The sequence below is a fragment of the Helianthus annuus genome, chromosome 11 (assembly GCF_002127325.2).
Source record: "Helianthus annuus cultivar XRQ/B chromosome 11, HanXRQr2.0-SUNRISE, whole genome shotgun sequence".
Lineage (NCBI taxonomy): Eukaryota > Viridiplantae > Streptophyta > Magnoliopsida > Asterales > Asteraceae > Helianthus > Helianthus annuus.
This window is the reverse complement of record NC_035443.2, coordinates 175,550,890-175,576,652: the sequence shown is the minus strand read 5'-3', so window position 1 is coordinate 175,576,652 and position 25,763 is coordinate 175,550,890. Positions and strand designations below refer to the sequence as shown.

The 25,763-nt window shown below is 35.8% G+C and overlaps 3 protein-coding genes and 1 long non-coding RNA gene across 10 annotated transcripts; all 4 read left to right on the top strand.

Moving 5' to 3' along the window:
- The first annotated feature begins 2,181 nt into the window (after window positions 1-2,181).
- On the top strand, window positions 2,182-3,287 carry LOC110891132 (dehydrin HIRD11-like). The gene is made up of 2 exons (XM_022138799.2): window positions 2,182-2,633; window positions 3,107-3,287. Exon 1 carries the CDS (start codon window positions 2,320-2,322, stop codon window positions 2,620-2,622), a length of 303 nt encoding a protein of 100 aa, XP_021994491.1. The 5' UTR covers window positions 2,182-2,319; the 3' UTR covers window positions 2,623-2,633; window positions 3,107-3,287.
- A 1,088-nt stretch (window positions 3,288-4,375) lies between these two features.
- LOC110888820 (dehydrin HIRD11-like) lies at window positions 4,376-5,482 on the top strand. Its single transcript, XM_022136325.2, has 2 exons — window positions 4,376-4,827; window positions 5,301-5,482. Exon 1 carries the CDS (start codon window positions 4,514-4,516, stop codon window positions 4,814-4,816), a length of 303 nt encoding a protein of 100 aa, XP_021992017.1. The 5' UTR covers window positions 4,376-4,513; the 3' UTR covers window positions 4,817-4,827; window positions 5,301-5,482.
- A 3,546-nt stretch (window positions 5,483-9,028) lies between these two features.
- On the top strand, window positions 9,029-12,700 carry LOC110891133. Of its 7 annotated transcripts, none has more exons than XR_004872996.1 (10): window positions 9,062-9,357; window positions 9,445-9,536; window positions 9,735-9,766; window positions 9,835-11,158; window positions 11,247-11,479; window positions 11,567-11,750; window positions 11,838-11,893; window positions 11,971-12,015; window positions 12,212-12,291; window positions 12,443-12,700. It is a non-coding gene; the product is annotated as an uncharacterized LOC110891133 (long non-coding RNA). The 7 variants fall into 7 exon arrangements; XR_002565058.2 differs by having other exon boundaries at window positions 9,065-9,357; window positions 9,735-9,980; window positions 10,069-11,158; XR_002565059.2 differs by having other exon boundaries at window positions 9,074-9,357; window positions 9,735-9,980; window positions 10,633-11,158.
- Window positions 12,701-18,908: 6,208 nt separating this feature from the next.
- Window positions 18,909-21,677, top strand: LOC110888821 (FH protein interacting protein FIP2). Its single transcript, XM_022136326.2, has 6 exons — window positions 18,909-18,967; window positions 19,169-19,275; window positions 19,486-19,626; window positions 19,713-19,874; window positions 21,395-21,478; window positions 21,599-21,677. Exons 1-6 carry the CDS (start codon window positions 18,919-18,921, stop codon window positions 21,647-21,649), a joined length of 594 nt encoding a protein of 197 aa, XP_021992018.2. The 5' UTR covers window positions 18,909-18,918; the 3' UTR covers window positions 21,650-21,677.
- The last annotated feature ends 4,086 nt before the right edge of the window (window positions 21,678-25,763 follow it).

The window sequence follows — 25,763 nt, the reverse complement described above, 5'->3', positions numbered from 1 at the left end:
TTGGTGTTTATTTTGAAACATGGAGAGAGAGAGAGAATGAATGATGATGATGGTGAATTTACAGAAGAAGAAGAAGAAAGAGATGGAATGATATATTTTGAATTCTAAAAGAAGAAGAAAGAAGAAAGAGGGAGAATGAAATGATGGGTAATAAATGAGTTGATGGGATGGGGGAGAGAGTGAAATGATGGCTTGAACAAATGACTAATTTGCCCTTTAAACATGTGTTTGAAGATATGATGTGGATCAATCTTGACCACACAATTCAGGTTTCCTAAGTTTTCTAGATTAAATGGGTTTTCCATAGATACTTACACTATATATATATATATATATATATATATATATATATATATGGGAAGGTTCAAATGAAAACCACTAGTTATTGTGAAAACTCGAAAACTAATTAAAAAAAGCCAAAAAAACATACAATTTTTTTTTTTTTGCAAACCAAATTTCCCAGGTTTTCATATATAAAAAAAAACTTTTAAAAAAAAAAATTTGTGTAGTGCACATGTGTAATACTACTACACATGTGTAATACTACTACACATGTGTATGTGTACTACACAATTTTTTTTTTTTTTTGTAAAAAAAGTTCTTTTTATATATAAAAACCAGCGATTTTTATTAAAAAATTGAAAAAAAAAGTTTTTGTGTGTTTTTTAGGCTTTTTTTAGTTAGTTTTCGAGTTTTCACAATAAAAGTGGTTTTCATTTGAACCATCCCCTATATATATATATATATATATATATATATATATATATATATATATATATATACTCGAAAACTAACTAAAAAAAGCCTAAAAAACACAAAATTTTTTTTTTTCAATTTTTTATATAAAAATCGCTAGTTTTTATATATAAAAAAAAATTTTCAAAAAAAAAAAAAAAAATTTGTGTAGTGCACATGTGTAATAATACACATGTGTAGTACACATACATATGTGCAATATTACACATGTGCACTACACAAAATTTTTTTTTTTTTGAATTTTTTTATATTAAAAAACCTGCGAAATTTTGATTGCAAAAAAAAAAATTAAAAAAAAAATTTTTTTGTATGTTTTTTTGGCTTTTTTTAATTAGTTTTCGAGTTTTCACAATAACTGGTGGTTTTCATTTGAACCTTCCCCTATATATATATATATATTTCTGGTAGCAGTTACATTTTTCCGGATTTTTAGAATGTCCGGATTTTTAGTGTTAGTATTAAAAATGGATTGCTGGAATTTAGGAGATGTTACCTTATTTGAAACATATAAAAAGAGATTATTACCGCTACAATTTTCAAATCAGTCTAACTAATTAAAACAAAATTTACAATTTGGTCCCTATTGATCTCAACCATTAGATCAAAGATCTAATTGTTTAAAACACTTCTTAACTTCTCACACTTTAGACTCTTTTTACACTATCCTTACCCTATAAATATATATATAAAGTATATCGTACAATATGAGTTAACGTACGCTGCGTACGCAAGGCAAGTTCGTATGTTACAAAAAACTAATGCTATAAATTTCGCATGTTATATTACATTTCTTGAATCGCATGTATATACATTCTAAAAGTCTCATGTTATATTTATTGAAAGTGGCATGTAAATCGCATGTTATATTATTGAAAGTCTCATATAAATCACATGTACATACATTTCTAAAAGTTGCATGTTATGTATAGAAATGAAAGTCGCATGTTATAAACCAAAATTGTATGTTGATAATGCCTCGCGTACGCAATGTACGTTAAAACATTTTGTACATTAACCGGTCTCTCTCTCTCTCTTTCTCTCTCTCTCTCTCTATATATATATATATTATATACGACCCGTATACAGGTATTAAAAACACCCAAAAAACTGATTAAAACCTCACAAAAAAAAACATAAGGCTGTATAACATTATATTGCCCGTATATTGTTATACGACCAATATACATTTAAAACAAAAAAACATTCTACTGTATCTATTTATGTACAACAAAATTTTATATGTGTCATATAACGTTATACGACCCGTATATAAGTTTGAAAATAATAATAAAATACGGGTGTGAAAATAAAAGAATTCTATTTTATCCATAGAAAAATGCACCACAAAATATTTGGTCAATTGGTCGGTTTCAAAAGTATTAAAAACGGATAATGCTAAAATAATCCTTACACTCCTCTCACAAATAGATATTTTTAGAAACAACTCGCCACGTGTCCTCCTCATCCCCTCTATAAATCCAACTCCACTTGTACACCAATTCCCCACACCAAATCAAAACCTCATTAATTTCAGTAATACTTTGCAACACAAAAGCGATCAAAATGGCCGGAATCATGAACAAGATCGGAGACGCACTCCACATCGGCGGCAACAAATCCGACGACAAGAAGCACGAATCTGATCACAAATACGATGACAAGAAGCACGAAGGTGATCAATCGAAGTCTGAGCACAAGGAAGGGATAATTGATAAGATAAAGGATAAGATCCACGGAGAAGATGGAGGAAGCAAGGAACACAGCGGTGAAGGTGAGAAGAAGAAGAAGGATAAGAAGGAGAAGAAGAAGAAGAAGGAAGGCGATCATCACGACGGCGGTAGCAGCAGCAGCAGCGACAGCGATTAGATCTCCAATCGGTATGTGTATGTTTTGATTATTTTCAGATCTGTTAGTTACTTCTTACACTTGTTCACTTTTCGGTTTTCATACGAACGAGCGTTGAAACGACGACGCATCGTTGATGATCACTATGTCCGTCGATTCGTATATTTTCAGATCTGTTCGCTCTCACACATATTCAGTTTTTAGTTTTCATAGACGTAAGGTTTGCACGAACGAGCGTTGAAACGACGACGTATCTGTGTATACAGTATACCTACAGTTTCAGATCTGTTATACACTTGTCACATACGTAGACTTTACATGATCGAGCGTTGAAACGATGATACATGTTTGATAATCACTGTGAGGATTCATCATTCATCATTCATGTAACGGAAATTAGCAACGGATTTTATTTATGTGTTTTTAGAGTGTGATTCGTGAGATGCAGGTTTTATTTGAGTTTTCGTATGATTAATTGTTGTTATTGTGTGCTTTGTTTGTGCAGGGGATGAGTGGTTCACATGGAGCTAGAGCTGTCATGAGTGTGCTTTTTCTGTTGAAATAAATTGTCATGTAATGAAAAAAAAAGGAAAAAAAAAAGAGTTATGGATTGGTGCTGAATCCGTAATCAATGGGTGTAATTGCTACTAGCTAGTGAATGAAGAAGTTTTAATATTGTACTGTTACTCTGTTAGTTTAATACTTCATCAAGCAACTTGCCTTACGCGTTGTCAAGGTGGTTGAAACATAAAATACGTTAGAATTTATACTTTCTAATAAAAACGTACTATATTTGCCTTGACCTGACTGGTCTCTAGACAAATATCAAAATATAGATCAACTAAAAATGTACATAAAAATAAGCATGGAAACGTATTTTATTTTGACCTGGTTCATTTACGGGGAAAATATAAAATTTACGTCAAAACGTAGAATAACAAAAAACACACATAATAAAAAACATACATAATAAAAAACATAAGAACATATTATATTTGATATAACTCATTTCTGGTAAGAAAATTACGTCGAAACGTAAATCAACTTGAATTTACACTGACACGTACATGACAAACATGTAGAGCTCTATTATAAAGTCTTTAGAAAGTTAAAGAGTTGTAAGTGTCAATACTAAAGATTGAAAGGTAAAAAAAAATAAGTCAAAGTGCTATTCACAAAAGGTTGGTTATTATATTGTAACTAGGATTTCCCCACCACGTGTTGTGGCGAAAAATCCATGTACGAATAAAATGAAAAAAATCAGTTTTTAAAACAGTTATATTACATCATAATATATATTCAAAACCGACTTGTTCTAATTAATAAGAGTAAATTACAAGTTTTGTCCTTCATGTTTATACCAAATTGTGCGTTGTCCTTTACCTTTAAATTTGACGAGTTTTGTCCTTAACGTTTCAAAATCCTGCACGTTATGTCCTTTAGCCCTTAGTTAGATTTTATTGTTAAATATGGTCATGTGCCTTGCACATGAGGGTATTCTTGTCATTTAACATCCTTAGGGACTTTTTTATAAAATAACTTATAGAAAGGACTGTTGTGTATCTATTTATGTACAACAAAATTTTATATGTGTCATATAACGTTATACGACCCGTATATAAGTTTGAAAATAATAATAAAATACGGGTGTGAAAATAAAAGAATTCTATTTTATCCATAGAAAAATGCACCACAAAATATTTGGTCAATTGGTCGGTTTCAAAAGTATTAAAAACGGATAATGCTAAAATAATCCTTACACTCCTCTCACAAATAGATATTTTTAGAAACAACTCGCCACGTGTCCTCCTCATCCCCTCTATAAATCCAACTCCACTTGTACACCAATTCCCCACACCAAATCAAAACCTCATTAATTTCAGTAATACTTTGCAACACAAAAGCGATCAAAATGGCCGGAATCATGAACAAGATCGGAGACGCACTCCACATCGGCGGCAACAAATCCGACGACAAGAAGCACGAATCTGATCACAAATACGATGACAAGAAGCACGAAGGTGATCAATCGAAGTCTGAGCACAAGGAAGGGATAATTGATAAGATAAAGGATAAGATCCACGGAGAAGATGGAGGAAGCAAGGAACACAGCGGTGAAGGTGAGAAGAAGAAGAAGGATAAGAAGGAGAAGAAGAAGAAGAAGGAAGGCGATCATCACGACGGCGGTAGCAGCAGCAGCAGCGACAGCGATTAGATCTCCAATCGGTATGTGTATGTTTTGATTATTTTCAGATCTGTTAGTTACTTCTTACACTTGTTCACTTTTCGGTTTTCATACGAACGAGCGTTGAAACGACGACGCATCGTTGATGATCACTATGTCCGTCGATTCGTATATTTTCAGATCTGTTCGCTCTCACACATATTCAGTTTTTAGTTTTCATAGACGTAAGGTTTGCACGAACGAGCGTTGAAACGACGACGTATCTGTGTATACAGTATACCTACAGTTTCAGATCTGTTATACACTTGTCACATACGTAGACTTTACATGATCGAGCGTTGAAACGATGATACATGTTTGATAATCACTGTGAGGATTCATCATTCATCATTCATGTAACGGAAATTAGCAACGGATTTTATTTATGTGTTTTTAGAGTGTGATTCGTGAGATGCAGGTTTTATTTGAGTTTTCGTATGATTAATTGTTGTTATTGTGTGCTTTGTTTGTGCAGGGGATGAGTGGTTCACATGGAGCTAGAGCTGTCATGAGTGTGCTTTTTCTGTTGAAATAAATTGTCATGTAATGAAAAAAAAAAGGAAAAAAAAAAGAGTTATGGATTGGTGCTGAATCCGTAATCAATGGGTGTAATTGCTACTAGCTAGTGAATGAAGAAGTTTTAATATTGTACTGTTACTCTGTTAGTTTAATACTTCATCAAGCAACTTGCCTTACGCGTTGTCAAGGTGGTTGAAACATAAAATACGTTAGAATTTATACTTTCTAATAAAAACGTACTATATTTGCCTTGACCTGACTGGTCTCTAGACAAATATCAAAATATAGATCAACTAAAAATGTACATAAAAATAAGCATGGAAACGTATTTTATTTTGACCTGGTTCATTTACGGGGAAAATATAAAATTTACGTCAAAACGTAGAATAACAAAAAACACACATAATAAAAAACATACATAATAAAAAACATAAGAACATATTATATTTGATATAACTCATTTCTGGTAAGAAAATTACGTCGAAACGTAAATCAACTTGAATTTACACTGACACGTACATGACAAACATGTAGAGCTCTATTATAAAGTCTTTAGAAAGTTAAAGAGTTGTAAGTGTCAATACTAAAGATTGAAAGGTAAAAAAAAATAAGTCAAAGTGCTATTCACAAAAGGTTGGTTATTATATTGTAACTAGGATTTCCCCACCACGTGTTGTGGCGAAAAATCCATGTACGAATAAAATGAAAAAAATCAGTTTTTAAAACAGTTATATTACATCATAATATATATTCAAAACCGACTTGTTCTAATTAATAAGAGTAAATTACAAGTTTTGTCCTTCATGTTTATACCAAATTGTGCGTTGTCCTTTACCTTTAAATTTGACGAGTTTTGTCCTTAACGTTTCAAAATCCTGCACGTTATGTCCTTTAGCCCTTAGTTAGATTTTATTGTTAAATATGGTCATGTGCCTTGCACATGAGGGTATTCTTGTCATTTAACATCCTTAGGGACTTTTTTATAAAATAACTTATAGAAAGGACTGTTGTGTAAAAGTGAAAAAATATTTACAAATTAGGGACATTTCACATCCTCTACACACACATCTCTCTCTCTAAATCCCCCCTTTCTCTTCTCTCTAGCCTTAAATGACCGCCCACCCTATTACCAGCCACCACCGCCTTCACCCTGCCACCACCGCCTGGTTCGCCTCCACCTGCTACCACCCTCTACCACTGTTATCACATCAAACCAATTGCAGTCATCGAAACCCTAACTCAAACGCCACACTCTTCGACGTCGTAATTCTCACATATCTCCAGCGACTCAAATGGGGTCCAATTGCAGGAGGAAACGGGGCGGGACGAGACAAGTGGGGTCGTCCTTCTCACATATCTCTGACGTCGTCCTTCTCACATATCTCCGGCGACTCGACCGGATACCTTGCATAGGTTTGGGTTGAAAGAGGAGTGGAAGTGATGGGGTTCATAGAAGCGGTGATGGGGTGGTGGTTAGGGAGATAAGAGTCAAGGAAGCTTGTGGTAGTGAGTGTTCTATCTAAGAAATTAGAACAGAGATATTATATAGAGTAGCAAATACTCACTGCAGTATACTGAACCAAATTCTTCAAATGCCCCATGGTGGTTTCTGCTTCTTCTTTTAGTTATTTCTAGGGAATTAGTTTTGATTCCAATCTAAACAATATAATAAACACATTAGGATCATGTGCAAATCAAATTCGACAAAATAGATGGCAAAACGGGTCAAAAGACTCAAAACATGTATTTTCTGGTACAAATCAGATTGAAAGGCTGAATTCTTAAAATACGCCATTTTAAATAAAAAACAATGATTTTATCATTGGATTTGTATGTAGTTGCAGCATTGGCGGTGGGTGGGTTGGGTAGGCGGTTTTGGTCTAGTTGCAATGGTGGTGGGTGGTTGGTGATGGTGGTTATGGTGGGGTTGCACTATTGCAGTGGTGGGGACTGGTTATGCGGGGTGAGGGTGGGGTGGTGGCGGCAGGTAATGGCAAGTGGTGGTTGGAGAGAGAGAGAGAGAGAGAGAGAGAGAGAGAGAGAGAGAGAGAGAGAGAGAGAGAGAGAGAGAGAGAGAAGTGAGAGAGAGAGAGAGAGAGTGGGTGTGTTTTGAGGGAGAAATTGCCGGATAGTTTTATTTGTTTTCTAAAATCATTTATAATTAGGATGTGAAAAGACAATACTACCCTCATGTGCAGTGCACATAACATAACTTAGGGGCTGTTTGGCAACATTTGAATCAATAAGTGCTGAATGAATAAGAGGTCTGAATGGATAAGAGGCTCTGAACCAGTAAGTGCTGAACCAGTAAAGTGCTGTTTGGTTGCACATCTGAATGACTGTGTAAAATGACATTTTTACCCCTTTTTCATTCATTTCTTTTCTAATTTGCTTCTTATATTTCAACTGCACCACCGATCTTCAACAACACCCATCACAACACCCACCACCGATCTTCAACAATTGTCCTTCTCATTCGGCCGCACACAAACACAGTGTCCCTTCTCTCTCTCATCCACTCCGGTGATCGGAGTTCGTAATTCCGGCGACTGCGCCGACCGATGATGGCTGCTCCTCCGACAAACCACCCCACTACAACCCTTATCACCCCTGGCTCCCCCCTCTCACTCTCTAACCAGAAACCGGAGGGAATTCTTGCGAGCCGAACATCACACACCCCCAGCTGATGGTAACTGTTGCTCTCACACACCCCATCTCGAAGAACAGGAGAGAAAGTGAGACAGAGTGACGGAGTGAGAAGGAAAGGGAAGCACGGCAGCGGCACCGCCGCTCACGGCGGCGACAGTGGAGGCGACGGTGGTGGTTTGTGGTGGTTTGAGGCTCCGACGACGAATTTCACCGGTAAAACTCCTCCTCGTCTTCTTTCGTCTCCTCATTTTTCTTGCGATTGATGACGATTTCTGTGTTATCGGTGATGATAAGGATTTGAAGGGTTGTTGTGGGGTGATGTGAGGGATATTGAAGTCTAATGTTCATTCAGTGATGAGTCAGACTTCACACAATGTATGATCCGGTCATAGGGTAATAAGAGGTTGGGTAAGTGTTAAGAGGCATGAAACAAACAATCTGAAATCTGACCCAGTCAGACATGACTTAATAAGAGGCTATTAAGTGCCAAACAAACAGGACCTTAATTGAAAATTATAACCCTAAAGAACATAACGTGCAACATTTTCAAACATTAAATACAAAAGTCATCAATTTTAAAGGTAAATGACAACGCCTGAAATTTGAGACAAACATAAATGACAAAACTTGTAATGCACTCAATTAATAATGACCGTTTAAAACATCAATTTATATAAAGTACTTTGAATTTCTTTAGTTTATTTGTTAAGAAAACTAAATAGTTAAACTAAATAGTTTGCTTTTCAGTTTGAAACGTCTAAAACTACAATGGGCTTATTTTAAGGCCCAGGTGATAAAGAGAAGGCGCATAAAACAAATAAAAAGAGCCCGTGTTCAAATGTATCTTTGTGCATATAAAAAGGGAGCTACATTTAAACTCACCTATCTATACTACTTTAATAAGCATATAGGAAGGGCAGAAATGGTCATTTGCCACTTTACAAGTCTTTAAAGCATATTGTATAACCAACTAAAGCACAAATGTTGAAACTGCTAAAGCAACAAAAGTTTGGGCGGCCAAACAAATTTTGGGCGGCCAAATGTGGATTCAAATTTTGAATCCCTTTACTCATCTCAACACGCTTTAATCGCCAGATCTGTCTGTTCCTATTCTTTCTTAGAGAAACCTAAAACACAAACCCTCCATCTACTCTCACTCTCTCTTGCGATTCTATACCTAGAATAAACTCATCTCTGGATCCACTTTCAAGTCGACCCCAATCACCGATTTCCTCTGGTTATGCTAAAAACGTCTAGGGATTTGCAGATCTTGAAAAGAGAAGAGAAATATAAAGAGAACGTTGCGGGCTATGACCTCCGACGACGATAAAGCAGGTCATCACCTAAGTTCAGCACATAAGCAGGTATTGACGGTCCGATAATGCAGACAACAACAGATGTATGTTCTTCCATGGCTTTTAACATTAAATCAGTTATTTTTGCCCATTTAGGGTTTGCTGTGTTAAGGGATGGCCAAAGAAGGGATTACATCATCATCCCAGCATCAGCAACTTTCTTTCTTTTCAAAACTGCAGCATACCAGGTAAAAGTTTGATTAATTGGGCTGCTTTTGTTAGTATTTTTATTGTAATTTGTTTACGGTCAGAAATTATTTTGATTATTTGTGATTGATGTGAGATTGTTTGGGTAGGGTTGGGGATTTAGGGTTTAGGATGTGAATTAGGGTTTGAACTGGTTTTATTCTGAGTTTAGAGCTAAAGTTGGTTTTTTGATATTGCAGGAGTATAATAAGACTAAACATCCACAACTTTTGTATGAAGCTAGGAGTACAATGTTCACTCTGAATGATATGATTTGTAATGTTTTAGTTTCACTTGTAGGTGGTATACCTTCCATAAGGTCCGGTGTAGATGGAGAGGATAATGTTTTAATTATTGATTTGCTAGGACCGAGTCTTGAGGACCCGTTTGTGTATTGTGGGAGGAACTTTCATTTGAAAACAGTCTTGATGTTGGCTGATTAAATGGTAAGTTGTGTATATACCATATTTGAACATTGTACCTCTTTTATATGGATGTCACCTTCCAGGTGGATTTATGGTTTTTCACAATCAGGTGCTAAAAACGCTCTGCACCAGCCTGAGTGGGCCTGAACCAGCCTTGTGGTTCCTTTGTTTGACTTAAATCCACTCTATAGTCATCTCTCTTGCCAAATTTCATTAAAACCACACTAAAAAATATAGTACACTTAAAAAATATATATGAGATCTATCATCTGTATGATCAGTATTTTACCCAGAGCGATCAGGAGAAGCTGCTTGCTAGGTACTCTTTTATAACTAAACTTGCATGGAATTTGTTTGATTGTCTGATTTTTCTGAATGCTATGGGGCTCTTTTTGTTTCTTTGTAAATATGGAGTATTTTTTAAGAACGGGTATCTGTAAGTTTGGAGCATCTTGTAAGTTTCACAATTCTAGACATACGGGTGGATCTTTGAGTGACGGTTTTAGTTTTTTATTTGAAGTTATTGGTCTAAATGATTACCTGGTAGCTAATGTTGTTATTTTTTACCATGTTGAGGTTAGTCAAAACTGTTTTTTCTATAATTATTTTTAATTTTTGAATTAAGTGATATTAACACTTGTATTGTGGAGGTTAAAATTGATCTAAGTTACAGGGTCTATGATGCTGGTCTTTATGGCGGATTTATGTGTGGCCGAGGGGTAGCCCGGTATACCCCTCAATTTTTTCCGCGAAGTGCAATTTTATGTTAGGTAAAGATAAAAATGAAAGGAAGTTTTGTGGTTGACGGAAACGAAAGTTTCCTATAGACTGCAGCGATGTTTTCCGATGGACTGCAGCAGCACTTGTTATTTATTGGAGAAGATGAAGTTATATGTTTATATTAATATATTTATATGGTCATGGGGAACATGAATGAAAATCAAACTGCAAAATCGAATTAATAAATTGGTCAAACTTGAATTATATTTATCCATGCAATATGGATTTGGGCTGGGTCGAAGTTGGGTATTATTTGAGTTCTTCTTTCAGTGTGAGGTGTGGTGGGTGACTTGGGTTTTGGGTTAGAAGATGACCCGACAGAAGAAGACGCTTGCGGTTGTCAATTTGGATAGTATTTATGTGAATTGCGTGCGTGTTTGATCCAATTGAAGATGACCCCACAGAAGAAGACGCTTGAGGTCGATAGTTTCTTAATTTTCTGTATTTTATTTCAATTAACTTTTTTTCTGGAATATAATTTTGTGAATTCTGTTTTTGAACCTGCAGGCGGGAATCCAGCCAATATAATTCAGTGCTTGAAACATGTGGACTTAAAGGATGTTGCAAGACCCGTTGCGTTTCTAGCCAAAATGACGGGTCATGGGCCACTGGTTGTACAACTCCTTGGCAAGGGTCTGCTGAATCCAAATTCAATGAGACGGTTACTTGATAATTCTTCACCAAGGGAAGTCAAACTGGATGTTCTAATGATAGTTTCAGATGTAGCTCGTATGCATAAGGTCTGTCACTCGGTCTTTATTGACTTGACTAAGTATGTTTTTGATATTGATTATTTATATATTATTAGGAATTTTAATCATACACAGGATTTTTATGAGCACATAAAGGGAGCAGACATCTTGGAACACTTGAAAGGCTTTCTTACACATGAAGATCCTAATATACGTGCTAAGTAGTGCAGTGCTCTAGGAAACATGTGCCGACATAACTCCTACTTCTATAGCTTGTTGTCTTTGACTAATACTCGGGCATTTTTTTCTTGGATTGTTGGTACTATCCTTTTGAATACCACAATTGCGTTTTAGTAGTCTTAACTTTCAATCGCACATGTGGTTAAAGCGTTTTGTGGTGGTGCAGAGCCTTCATTATTAATCTTGGGGATATGATGGAACGATGGACAAATTGTTGTTCAGGTAAGTTACTCTTTTTATGGTTGGAATTTTTCCCATTATAACACAAAATGAGCGTGTTCTGTATCTTTCTGTTGCAGATAACACTACGCCGAGTTATGCCAACTGGGAAAGAGCGATATTCTGTAATTACTTACTTATTAACCAATTACACTTACATCTGTTTTTGTGCTTTATTTAACCATTTTTTTTACATAAAAACCCACCCAATCTAAGGTTTTTCGTTTTGAAGTTATAGCATTTCATTCTATGGCTTGAAATAAACATGAGCTGGGCTATTGTTTTTTTCCAACTGTAAACAACTCACAATATGATATGCAGATGGCGTTGTTTTTGGATCCTAATCCCGATTGTATTGTTGAGTGCTTGAAAAGCTGCTGCAGCAACTCATCTCCTCCAAGGTATGTGTGTGCGCGCGCTACCATGAAAATGTGGCATTACTGAGTTACTGACCGCATTGTCATTTTATCTGTGCTTTAAAGCGGTAAACTTGAGTTCAATTCTTTGGTTAGTATGAAATTGTTGAAACATAAAGATCGGTTTGGTTTGTAGGTTTCCTCCAATACATAGTGGAGACCACCTGAGGGATCGTATCAATGCTGCCTATTCCTCTTCCTCATAGAATGTATTTGCAGTTGCTATCTTAAAAGTCTTGAGTTATTGTATAATCAAAGATATAACTTTATAAAAAATGTTTTATGTAGTATGGATACAAGATTTTTTACTACCCCAATGATTTTAGTTCTAGGTGTAACTAAATGTTCATTTTTATGTTTATTTATATAGTGATATCTATACGACTTTTTATCATCATAAATTACCATCATTTTTAGAGATGGTCTTTACTCTTCCGTAATCAAAACCATATGAACAACAAGATTCCAATTATTCAAACGTAGATGCCAAGAGATCTTAGAGTGCATGGCATACGACTTTTGTTTGTTGATATAATTTTAGTACATTGAAGTGCTATGTTCGTATTCACAATGAAGTCATCTGGGTTTTGTTGAAACCATTGATATCATCTACAAAGAGATTATTAACATCTTTTAAAGATGAATGAAGACTGAAGTTCATATTTGAGGATATGCTGGTACTGCATTACTCGGAGCACTTTATGAATGAAATGCGTTCACAACTTGGTGCACTTGATCTTGGAGTTTGGATTAATCATTACGTAAAAAGTCACAATCTTTCGTTAACTGTTGAGTTTGGATTAATCACTACGTAAAAAGTCACATTCTTTCTACAACTTGGTGCACCAGATATGCGAATTCCATATCTTGTGAATTAGAATCAAACATGGTTAATTAAACTCTCTCAAGCTTGACTTTGTTTTGTTAAACTCTCTCAAGTTTGACTTTGGTTTGTTGGAATTAATCCGAAAATGATTCAGTTGGTATTGCTGCGAGTTTGTCCATGTGTGATTGAACATATGCAAACGGAAAATACAATTCATGTTTAAGATTAATACATTGATTTTTACCTTATTTTTCTAATTTTCTGGGACAAACAAGTAACAAATTCGACTAAACATATTCGGTTGTTTATTAGCGTTTCTCAAAAAAAAAAAAAAAATCAGTTGTTTCTTTTTAGGTGAGCCTTTCAATTCAGTTGTTTAGGTGAGCTTTTAAAACGGGCCTTCAATGTTTTCTAGAAACCACATGACAAAATCAATGCAAAGTTGTTTGTGCTTTTTGGAGTCTAACCCAGTGCGAGTATTATAACATCGTCATTTGTTCTAATTATGTCAATAAAATCTTTTTTTTAATCTTTCTAAAGTCCCTAAAGTTTCGTTATAATACTATGTAATTATCGGGTTATTAGGTCATCAATGAAAGTGTGTCTGGTTTATTAAATTTTTTAATCTTAAGGCATTGTGTAGTCGTCATAAAGCCCTTTGGGGGGCGTTATGCGACAAGTGACGAAACGCGTAAGAGAGGGGCTTTATGAGACTTTGTATTACAAGAGGGTGTAGTGGTAAGGGAGTTATATAACCCCTTCAATTATACATACATATGTTTGTATATATATGTGTGTGAGTGGGGGATAAAGGGCAATGCCGCTATCACTATAACGGGAGATGCAAAAACCCATCCCATAGCGCCCGCCGTAGTGGTGTTGGTGGCACTATCGGGGTGCCATATTCAAATTTGGTGTGATATACTGCCCCATTACACATAGACTAAGAAGAAGCGGGTCGAATGCTTTTTTGCTTAAAAAGAAACAGGTCGAATGCCTTTTCAGTTAAAAATAAGCGGGTCAAATGCTTTTTCGGTTAAAAAGATACGGGTCGAATGCCTTTTCGATTAAAAAGAAATGGGTTGAATGCTTTTTCACTTAAAAAAACGTTCTTTCGCTTAAAAAGAAGCGGGTCAAATGCTTTTTCAAATGTATAAAATATGTAAGTTTTAGATTATTATTGAAATATATAACCTTTACCATACTACCTAACCAAGGATGGACCGATCGGTGATAAGAGCCATGTCTCGACTAGAGTCATGGGGACGTACGGATACACGGCTCCCGAGTATCTAGCCACCGGTATGCACATGGGGTTGTGTCAAAAAATCCAAAATTTATCTCTAATATTTTTTCGTGTTTTTCCCGTTATAGGTCATTTAACGTCTAAGAGTGATGTCTATAGCTTTGGGAAAATGGGCTGGTTGGGTCGATAGGTTTTGTGTGGACTTAAACATGCCTACTTACGTTGATTCAAGACACTTGTTCAACATATTTACCTTTTTAATAAATAATTACTCTTAGATATGATCAACACATATTCCCTAAACTAAATTTCCAAATAAAATAACTAAAAGAGGTTTTAGCATTAAAAGTATAAGTTGGACGGTTGTTGACGTTTTTCATTAAAATCAAGTTGTGAATATCCCATTTGGCATATCTTTTTGGATTGCTATACCGAATGTCGTACCAGTACTCTAAGGAGCCAAAACGACACAGGCGTACAATACAGTAAATTACGAAGTGATTGATAGACTAACTATAAACAACCTCCGTACATAGCCCAAAACTCACCAACCTAAGTGATATATGTCCCGCCGCATCGCGCGGGTAAATGACTAGTTCAATAATAGAAGGTTTTATATATTTCCTCATCTTAAGAGGGCTTATTACATATTTCTTCAAACAAAAAACTCAATTACATATTTCCCCTCCTAACCCACATGATTTACATATTTTCCTTTTTCATTAAAATTACTCTTAGGCTATAGGGTGTGGTTGGAGCCCCATGAGACTTTATCAAGTCCACGTAGGATCCACGTAGATCCACGTCAGCCATGGAGCCCCCCTTTAATTTGTAGGGTGTGGATGGAGCCCCCTATTAAATAAAATAAAAAAAAAATTTATTGGTTTACAAGTTATGGGCCCCACCTGATAAAGGCCTTCGAGCTCGTTACCATGGTGGCGAGACTTCAATGGCGCCCCGCCATAGCGCCTAGGGTGTGGTTCGATAGCACCTTGGGGCGCTATAGGTGCCCAGCTGGCGAGGGTGGCGCCCCCACACCCTCCAGCCTTATCAATTACTATTTTACCCTTAATAAACTTGTTAAGTGACTAATTACATATTTCTCTAATTCTTCTATTTTCTCAAAGGCTTTTCACATATGTCCCCGTTCTAAGACCCTTCCTAGTACGTCTATGTCGGTTTCAAATTACTGAATTAATTAATAGTTAGTCTCTGTAACTTGTTTCATGATATTGATGCATGTTGTGAATCATGCCTATTTAAAAAAAAAAAAAAGTATACACAATTAGAAAATAACCAAGTGCTATCAGCAATCATCCTGTCATCTTAACTTTTTATGTGATAATCATTCAGCGCAATAAATTATAAGTTCTACAATTCGTAGCTCTTGATCCAACAAAATAAAATAACAAAAAATTTAATCACAATGTAGCGTGTGTATTGTAAGAAAATAATATTATTACTTTCTAATACTCTTTTAAGTAGTAAGGTAAATTAGTTAGCATTGTTATTGTTAATCAAACAAAAGCATACTGTTACAAACAGTAATTATAAATTATATTTATATTTAAACGGTAGAAAGGGGAAATATGTAATTAGTCATTTAATAGGTTAATTAAGGGTAAAATAGTAAAAAGGGGAAATATGTAATACATATGGGTTACGAGGGGGAAATATATAAATGATTTTTTTGTTTAGGGAAATATGTAATAAGCCTTCTTAGGAGGGGGGAATATGTAAAAAACCTTTAATAATATTATCGAAACAGGTGGAATGAAATTCCGCACAACCGCTGATACACTACCTCACAGGGAGCCCCAATCAATGCTTGCTGCCATGTTCAGTGATCACCACACTGTTTGCAAGGATGACAAGGTAAGTATGTAATGCAGACACAACATGTTTGTTTGCGAGATCATGTGCGTTTCATATGTCTATTCTTGTTGACCTTGATATTTTCATATCTTGCTTTTGTCTGATGTGAGTAATACTTGCAGTGGCGTAGCTTAGTGGGAACCGGGGGTGCAACCCCCCATCCATCTCAATGTTCTAGTTCTTTTCATGATATTGTGAAATGTTTTCTATAAAAGAATCAGTTGGTGAAACCAAGACCCAAGTAATGATGAGATTGAGTTAGTGTTCGAATAGCTAGAAACTTGTTTGAAAAAAGCTTACTCCAAAATAACTCGAATATAGCTAGCTCGATCTTGACTAGGTTGTAAACAAGCCGAGTTCAAATTGACCCCACCTCGACTTAATTTGACTCGTTAAAGAGTTTATTTCCCCACATATATATCCACGTTATTTAGTTAATTTTCTCAAAATTTAAAATTTTGGAAAATTGTGAATTGACCACCACTTTAACCAACCCACTTTCTTTTTGCCTTTGATTTGTATCAATTGCGCTGAAAGTTTTAACTTTCTTTTATAAAGTTAACTAGGTTTATCATCATCGCCGCGTTGCGGCGAACTTTTTTTATTATTTAGTCTGTGTTTACATGTGTTTTGAAATTATTACGAGCGCGTTGAGTACGGAACCGCTGACAATAATGTAGAAAAAAAACACTAAAATATGACCAAAAGAAAATCAACCAAAAAAATTGTATGGTAATGTTGTTATTCATATTAAACCCGTGGTCAAAGATGAGCAAATGGTACTGGGTATCGATTCTGAATTTTCCAAACCGAAAGATCTTAAGTACCAATTCGGTACCGATTTTTGGCGTTCCTGGTACCGGTTCGCTACCAGTTTTTACCTTCATATACTAGTACCGTAACCGGTATTTTCGGTACCAGTATCGATTCGGTATCAGTTGGTACCGAGCTCATCCCTACCATTGAAACTAAAAAAAACATAAATCATTAAAAGTTGAAGTAAATCAACAAAAAAAAGTTGTACGACATAGTTGTTGTTCGTATGGTAGCCGTGATCAGTGATGAGCAAATGGTACCAGGTAGTAGTACCGAATTTCCCGAACTAAAAGATTTTCAATATCAATTCGATATCGACTTTTGGTGTTTTGTGTACCACGTTGGTGCCGTTTTTTTACTTTCATGTACAAATACCGAAAGGACCGTACCGGTATTTTTGATGTCGGTTGACCCCAAAGTTATCTCAACCCGTAATAAAAAAAATTATTAAAGTTAAGATAAAAATAAAAATGTATTTAACTTAAAAAGTAAAGAAAATAAATGTGTAAAAAACAATAACTTGTGATCAATTTGAAAAAAATAAAAAGCTAACTATTCCTAACCTTGATTTTTTAATAATATAGTAAAGTAATTTTTATAAAGGTTGGATTTAAGTAAACCATATATAATACGTTACGAATTTACATCGAGATAGTTGGTAAACGGGCAACAAGCTGCGCCGCTACCCCTTTTTGAACTCGACTAAGTAGGTCTACGGCCTCTGGCGCCAGAAAACCAAAAGTATAAAAAAATACTAAAAAAATAGTAAAATACAGTAGTATTAACAATTAGTGGTATTAATAAATAATATTTACAGATAAGTTTTCAATGGTTTGAGATTTTTTTTTCATGAAAAGTTCAAAAAAAAAATTAATTGAAATTTTCTAACTTTTCTTTAACCTTCAATAAATTTCCAATCTGTTCACTTTTGTAATTCCAACACCACCTACATGCAGAAAGACTCTTGAGTTTTCAATTTTGCCAACTTTTCACCTTCAATCTCATAGATGCTTTTCATTTCATCTTCAGTGTTCTTCAATTCCCTACTATTAGACCATGTGTAGTGGTGATCAACTATAATGCCCCCACCATGGGGCGTTTTGCGCCATGTGGCATCCTAGTCAGCATGGGGACATTATAGAAAAAGTGGTGTAGTGGTATAACGCCCCATAATGCCCCATTCAATCATTTTACAATCATTTCACAATTATCTTTTTTTTAATTTAAAACATAAAATAACATTCATTAATTTAAAAAAAAATTACATTACTTGAAAAAAAAAATTAAAAAAAAAATTAAAAAAAACCGAAACTGAAAAAAAAAAGCTGAAAATAAAAAAAAAAAACAGAAAAATAACTGAAAAAAATAAAAAAAAAACATTAAAAATTAATATCATCTAGAGTCCATATTTTTCTTTAATTTTTTGGCGACGCATTTGCGCAAGGATCAACGCATCGCCTTGTAGGTGGTAGAAGGTGGGTTTTTTTTTATAAAAGTGGGAAGAAAGTGGGAGAGTTTGTGAAGTTTTGTATAAAAAATGGTGAATGTGAGTTAAATATATATAGTGGGAATTATTTAAAATAAAAAAAAAAAATTAAAGAAAGTTACCGTTGAAGGCAACGGTCGAAAGATGTGGGCCCCCACCATTTTCAGCGTTATTTTTAAAACGCCGGAGTAAATTTTTTTCGAAAATAACGCTCCATAACGCCCCCTGTAATGGGGGGTGGGGCGTTATAGGGCGTTTTCTGGCAAAAAATTTTACAAAAAACGCCCCATTACGCATGGTCTTATATATAGCACAATTATATATCTTCATTGGTTGCACTGCGAATATCTCAGTCAGGAGGAGATGGCAATGTACTCCAACGCCTGTTCTTCCACTGTTTATCTTGATATAGGTCATAATTAATAACTATCATATTTCTTGGGGATGTAGTTGATTTTAATTGTTAATTCAAGAGGGTTGTGCTAAATGTACTTCTTCTTCTGATTTTTTGGCGAACAATCACATCATATTTCTACTTTTACTATAGGGGGTGCGTTTAGGATACAATGGAGGTACGTTTAGACTCACCTATTTAATATTGTTATCGATTCAGGTGGAACGAAATTCCGCACAACCGTTGATACACTAACTCATAGGGAGCCCCAATCAATGCTTGCTGCCATGTTCAGTGGTCACCACACTGTTTGCAAGGATGACAAGGTAAGTATGTAATGTAGACACAACATGTTTGTTTGGGAGATCATGTGCATTTCATATGTCTAATATTCTTGTTGACCTTGTTATTTTCATATCTTGGTTTTGTCTGATGTGAGTAATACTCGGGTCATGCTGGATTTCTTAGAGCATCAAACTATATTGACAATGAGTATTCAGATTTTTTGTGCTCAAAAGGAACATGTATCATTGCAGGGATATGTGTTTATTGACAGGGATGGGAAGCACTTTCGGCATATATTGAATTGGTTGAGAGATGGTGTAGCTCCGGTTTCCAACCTGTCTGATTTAGAGCGTGTAGAGCTTTTGCGGGAAGCGGAATACTATCAGCTTCTTGTAACTCATTCTTTTACCAATCTAAGTATCCTCAAGGATTTATTGTATAGTACTTTGTATATTAGTCACCCTTTTGAATATTTCAGGGACTGGTGGACATGATAAACGAGTTTTTGAATAAGAAGAAGGATGAGCAAACGCATACTGACTTAACGCGCACTGATATTATCAAATGTGTACAATATGCCAATGGCGGATGTGTCAGATTAATGGGAGTAAATCTCTCTGGGCTTGATCTTTCGAAATTGGTATGATCAAACACATCTTGTTTTGGAAGATACTTGATGTATGTTGTATCATTAGTAGAATTTTTGGACATGAAGTTACAAAGGATTGGCATATATTATAGATTTATAATATAGGAATATTGGATTTTAATAATTCAAACTATTCGCCGTTGGCCGCCAATAGTCCCAACTTCAAAAATAACCACCGGCAGTCCCAACTATTGACATATTGGCCACCAATGGACCCTGACTAACAGAACCTTAACGCCGTTAGTCCCCGGTCGCCGGAAAACCGTTTTTGTCCAGAAAAAGGTTTTAAAGGTCCGATCTAAGGTTACAAAGAGGTTTGAGACGAAAATGTTGAGTTTTTCGGCCAAAAAGTTGAGTTTTTTGGCGAAAAAGGAGTTTTCCGACGACTTTAATAATTGGGGCTATTACTAGAAAAAGGTTTCCAAATGTCCATAATAAGGTTACAAAGAGTTTCGGGTCAAAAATGTTGACTTTTCCGGCCAAGAACGTTTTTCCGGCGACCGGAGACTAACGGCGTTAGGGTTCTGTTAGTCAGGGTCTATTGGAGGCCAATATGTTAAAAGTTAGGACTGTCAGTGGTTATTTTTAAAGTTGGGATTGTTGGCGACCAACGGCGAATAGTTGAGATTATTAAAATCCAATATTCCTGTATTATATAAGCTCTAAAGAACAAATGGTTTCGGGCAGGCTTCCATCTAACATTCATATATTTAGAGTTGAAATACTTATTAGCAAGCTAAAACACAATAGCGAAATCCATCAAAAACGATTAGCGTAATTTCTTTTTTAGAAAGTATGCAAGTAAAACACATTTAGCATTTTTTGTTCATTTTTTTGTTTGAATGTTTGACTCTTAGACCACCCGTAGTGGTTGTAAATTTGGGCGTTTTTGGGGCTTAATCACGCCCAATATTGCCCCTTTGCCACTACGCATGGGCGTGATTGGGCTTTTTTTGGTTTGGGCGTTTTCTAAATCACGCTAAGAGGGGAAAGAATTGACCAAATAGATTTGAGCTTGCGTTGTTTTGTCCAATAACATTTTGTGAATTGTTTTTTTTTTATTTATTTTATTTGATTACAAACATAATGCCCAATAATGCCCCATCCCTACTACACTCATTTTAGAAAACGCCCAATAATGCCCCATTGCTGACTGGGCTGCCACATGACGCAAAACGCCCAAGGGTGAATATTGCCCACTACGCATGGTCTTATTGTATAAAAAGTTATTTGGCTATCCTGAACTTGATAGTAATTCTTCGTCGCTAAAGGTTTCAAACTTTGTATTTAGTAGAATTGGTTTTTCTATTCAAAAGGGGGTGGCGGCGCAACTTGTTGCCCGACTACCTGCCATTGCTTTGTAATTGCCCTTTTTCGTGTGGAATGAAAAGAATATCCATTTTTGTAAAAAAAAAAAAAAAAAAAAAAAAAAAAAAAAACTTGACATATATAAAATCAAAACATGCTGATGTTTGTGAGTGTTTAAATAAACCTGTTTTCCCATTATGCAGAAATTGTCCAGTGTGGACTTCAGCTTTGCATGCTTGAAAAATGTTATCTTCTCACGTGCTAATCTTTGTCATTCTAAATTTCAGGTACAATATGTGGCTTGTTTTTTTTTTTAATTAACGTAACTAGTTTTATATATGCCTAACGTTAGCGCCTTTTTATTGATTAATTTGATCCTACAATTATGTTTTCTGTTATTATTCCAGGAGGTAGATGCTGAAAAGACCATTTTTCACGATGCAACAATGAGCGAGTAAGATTTTGCAAACCTATTATCTGTTCTTGTTGTGATGCACAAAGTTTGCGTTTATTTTTGTAAATTTGCAGACCTTTTTAGTATCTTTTGTGAACCCTAGAATCAAACTTTTTTCCATTGTTAGTCAATTCAATTGATTTAATTAGTCTTGCCTATGGAAGTTGTGATTTCACAAGGGCTAATCTTCGTGGAGCTGTGCTGGCAGGAGCTGATCTTCAGAGTGCAAACTTACATTGTAAATATCTCTCAAAACTTGTATAATATCATTATATTATACAACAACTTCACCGCGTGTGTATAGGGGACGGCGGTGAAAGGGTCACTGCGCAGTGTCCGCACAGTGCACCCCATTCACCCTAAGTTTCCACGAGTATATTTGAAATTGCTATTTTGTTAAATGTTTGGTTTGCATATATGCTTGCATGGTAGGTTGTTGTTTATGTGATGCAGACCTGAGATCAGCACATCTCAAGGTATGTTAAATTCAGGATTAAACACACAAATTATTCTTAGTTCTAACATTTGGAGTATTTCTATATGTTCAGTGGGCCAAACTTACAGATGTGAATTTGGAGGGAGCCAATCTTGAAAAACCCAATCTGGAAAGAGCCGATTTAACGGTTTGTTAAAAATTTAAGGTTTAGTGTTTAGTGTTAGAGAAAAATTCTAATTAATTCTTTGTTCACTTTATTCGTTGGTACTTTTTTAGGGCGCTAAAATGAGTAAGGCAAATTTGAAGGGTGCAAATCTTCAAGGTGCTCGCCTTATTGGTGTTGAGCTTGAGGATACAGTAAGTAACTTTGATAGCTTGTAGTCTACCACACACATCTCATAAACGTTGAGATAATCGTTTTCTTTCTTAAACGCGAGACCACTAGTCATATGACTAAAATTCTCTTTAGAATTGTGTATAACTAAAACTTTTTTTTTATTGTAATTTTTTTAATCTTGTAGTGTTTAGAAGGCGCGAATTTACATGAGGTAATTTGGTGGACTGAGTATTAAAGACACAAGAAGGTTGGTGGTGATCTTTTCCTTTGCTCCATCTACTTCGGTCTTTTGTTATTGTATGGTCCTATGCACTATATGATTCAAGTGATTTTTGGTTTAACAGAAGCTTCGGTAGGTAGTTGTATGTAAGTACCAATTATCGGCTTTCTTGACAGAGGAGGAAAATTTATATAAATACATTTTGATTCGATCAACATTTTTATTTTTTAGTGATATGTCTCCATTAACTTTTCTAAACAAGTTAATGAATCATGTTGTATTACATGAAATTTTTGATGCCGCCGCCGCTGCCGCCGCTGCTGCTGCTGCTGCCGCCGCTGCTGCTGCTGCTGCTGTTGCTGCTAAGAAAATTAAATAGTTCGCATTTTAGTTTGAAACTTTTAAAACTACAAATGGGTTTTTCGAAGGTCGGAATGACAAAGAGAAGGTCCATAATATACATTTCTTTGTTCTTCACAATACTTTCTATCCAAAGTTAACCATTCATCTACAAAGGGTAAGGCCGTGGGGTATGGCGGGGCGGGAGTTTGGGTTTGGGTTGGGGCATTGGTTGACATGTGGAACCGGGTGGCAGACATGGGAAACCCACTACAACACACGGTATGGTGGGTGGGGGTTTGGGGGCGTGGGTTTGGTTGGCTTGTGGGCTGACCGGCTGGGCAGACCCAATAACACAAATTTACTATTTTTTTAATAATTTTAAATAAAGAAAATTACAAAAAAAGAAGATTACAAAAAAAAAAAAAAAAATTCCTGACTTTTATATTTGTTTTTTATCTCTTCTCTCAACGCCAAGACTATTTCTAACTCGTCACCCTGTAGGTGATCAATTGGCTGGGATAGAATTTTCAAATCATCCTGTCTTTGTTTCAGGGCATCTCTAGCGGCATCTCTAGCTTCTTTGCTCCTACGTATTTCGGCTCTTTGTTGTTAGAATACGTTGAATGTATCCAACTTGCATGAAATGTCATCCAACTGGTCGCTGTATATTCCCCTACGCGAGCCAGAACTCCCAGCTGAAGGCGACGCCGTTTGTTTTTGAGCACGCCTTCTTGAGGCATTTCTTCCATGCTCAGGCCGGTTTGGGCTTGGCGAATCATCCAAAAGGTCCTCAAATTAACTCTTGATCTCGTGCATCAGATTGGGCTTGGGATGAGGTCCTTGACCTTTTGGAAGACGAGTTAGTTTCGCTACCAATGGGGACAGTCGACCACTTTGGATGGAATTTACATATCTCCCAACAATGCATGAAACGGAAGTCGGCCTTCATATTTGACTTGTATCCGACGAGTGCATTTGTCAAAATGTCGGCTTCGGCTTCACCACTTTTAGGGTTTTGCTTTGCTTTATTTAAACACCCACTAAATTTTGTAAGTTGGGTGCTTATTTCGGTCCACTTTGAGGATAAGCTATCGTTTTCACGATAAGTCTCCCTACCCATTTCTTCATGGAATTTCCTACTAACGCATTTCCACAAGGCGGTTCGATGTTGCGGATTTCCTATTTTAATAAAAAGATATTAATATATTACAAACTCATATAAAAAATAATCATTCCATTAATATAAACTAAGGTTAAGAATACCTAAAGTTGAATGTTGAGATTGTTTACACCAAGCCCTCGCCAATGCAACATCTTCAGCATAGACCCATTTTTGTTGTTTTCGTTTGGCGGTTTCAACTACTTTATCCTCCTCGGTTTTTTTCTTATGACTTCTTTTTTTGATGGGTTTCGATGCGGAAGGACCCTCTTTGGGTGGTTGAGTTTCGGGAACGGACTCGTTTAGTGAAAGGTCGATGAAGGTTGGTGAAAGGTCGATGGGCGATTGTGAAAACGGGGTAGGTATTGAATCTTCGGTTTGTGGGAAGTTAGTATATATACGATTCCCGATATACGATGCATAACCTGCTAAATCGGGCGTAGGAGAGTGTATGAAAAACGGACGAGCTATTGGACGAGTGGGTGGTGGGCTAGGATTATTTTCATGGAATGCATACGGGTTGGTCGGGTCATAACCATGGTTATAAGAATGCATTTTTTCGTATTGTAGAAGGAGAATTTGAAGATGTATAGAAGATGTGGTTGATGAATGTGGTAAAAAATGGAAGAAAAATATGAGTTTTATAGTGAAAAAATGGAAGGTTTTTTTTTTTTTTTTTTTATTATAGCCGTTGGCCAACGGCTAGCCCAACGGCTCTTTTCTTTGGGCCATTCACAAACCGCCATGTCACCTCTTTGCCCCGCCCCACGCCCGGCTTGAAACCCAAGCCCCAAAGGGTCACGCCAAAACTCCCGCCCTCCCGGGGTGGTGACTTGAGCGTTTTGCCCCAACCCTCGCCCAAACTCCCGCCCCATACCCCATATTTTTGTCCCCTTTTGCCATGTAGTTTACAAATGTAGTCCCTTGGATGGGAGTATCGAATTGACATTTTGGACTACCGACTACTATCAAAAGATGAAGCAACACGATGCATGAAAACGGTTGTGTAAACTGTAAAACATATCATAGCATCATACCCAAGTTTTCTTTTTTGTTTCAAGTTTTAACCTATTTCTTGATCCCACCTTTGTCACTTTGTTTGACTTTCAATTTCACAAATCTCCAATAAACACCTATCATTTTTAGCATTGAGATTAAATAGTACAATATAACTTTTTTAATCAGCTTAATTTAAAAATTAACTACTCTTCCTACCATACTTCTTAAGTTAAACTATAATTTTAAGGTTAAAATTTTAAGCTTAAACTATAACAAATCTTTTAGTTTAAAGCAAAATATGAAGTTAATGAATCTTTTAGTATGGATTTGCATGTTAACAAACATAATACTCGAATAAACAAATATGAAACATGGAGTACTAAATGATATTTTGATTAAAAAGAATTTGAAATCCGGTCCCACCACCCGGTTCATATGGACTCAGCTGCAGGGGCGGATGTACCATATGAGAAGGGGTAGCCTCTGCTACCCATTGGCGCTCCGGCGGTAGTGTAAATTTTGGAAAAATTTAAACTTTTTTTAACGTTTTTTCGATTTCGTTACCCATTTCTTTTAAGACGTTACCCCTATGAAGGTTTTCTAGATCCGCCACTGCTCAGCTAGA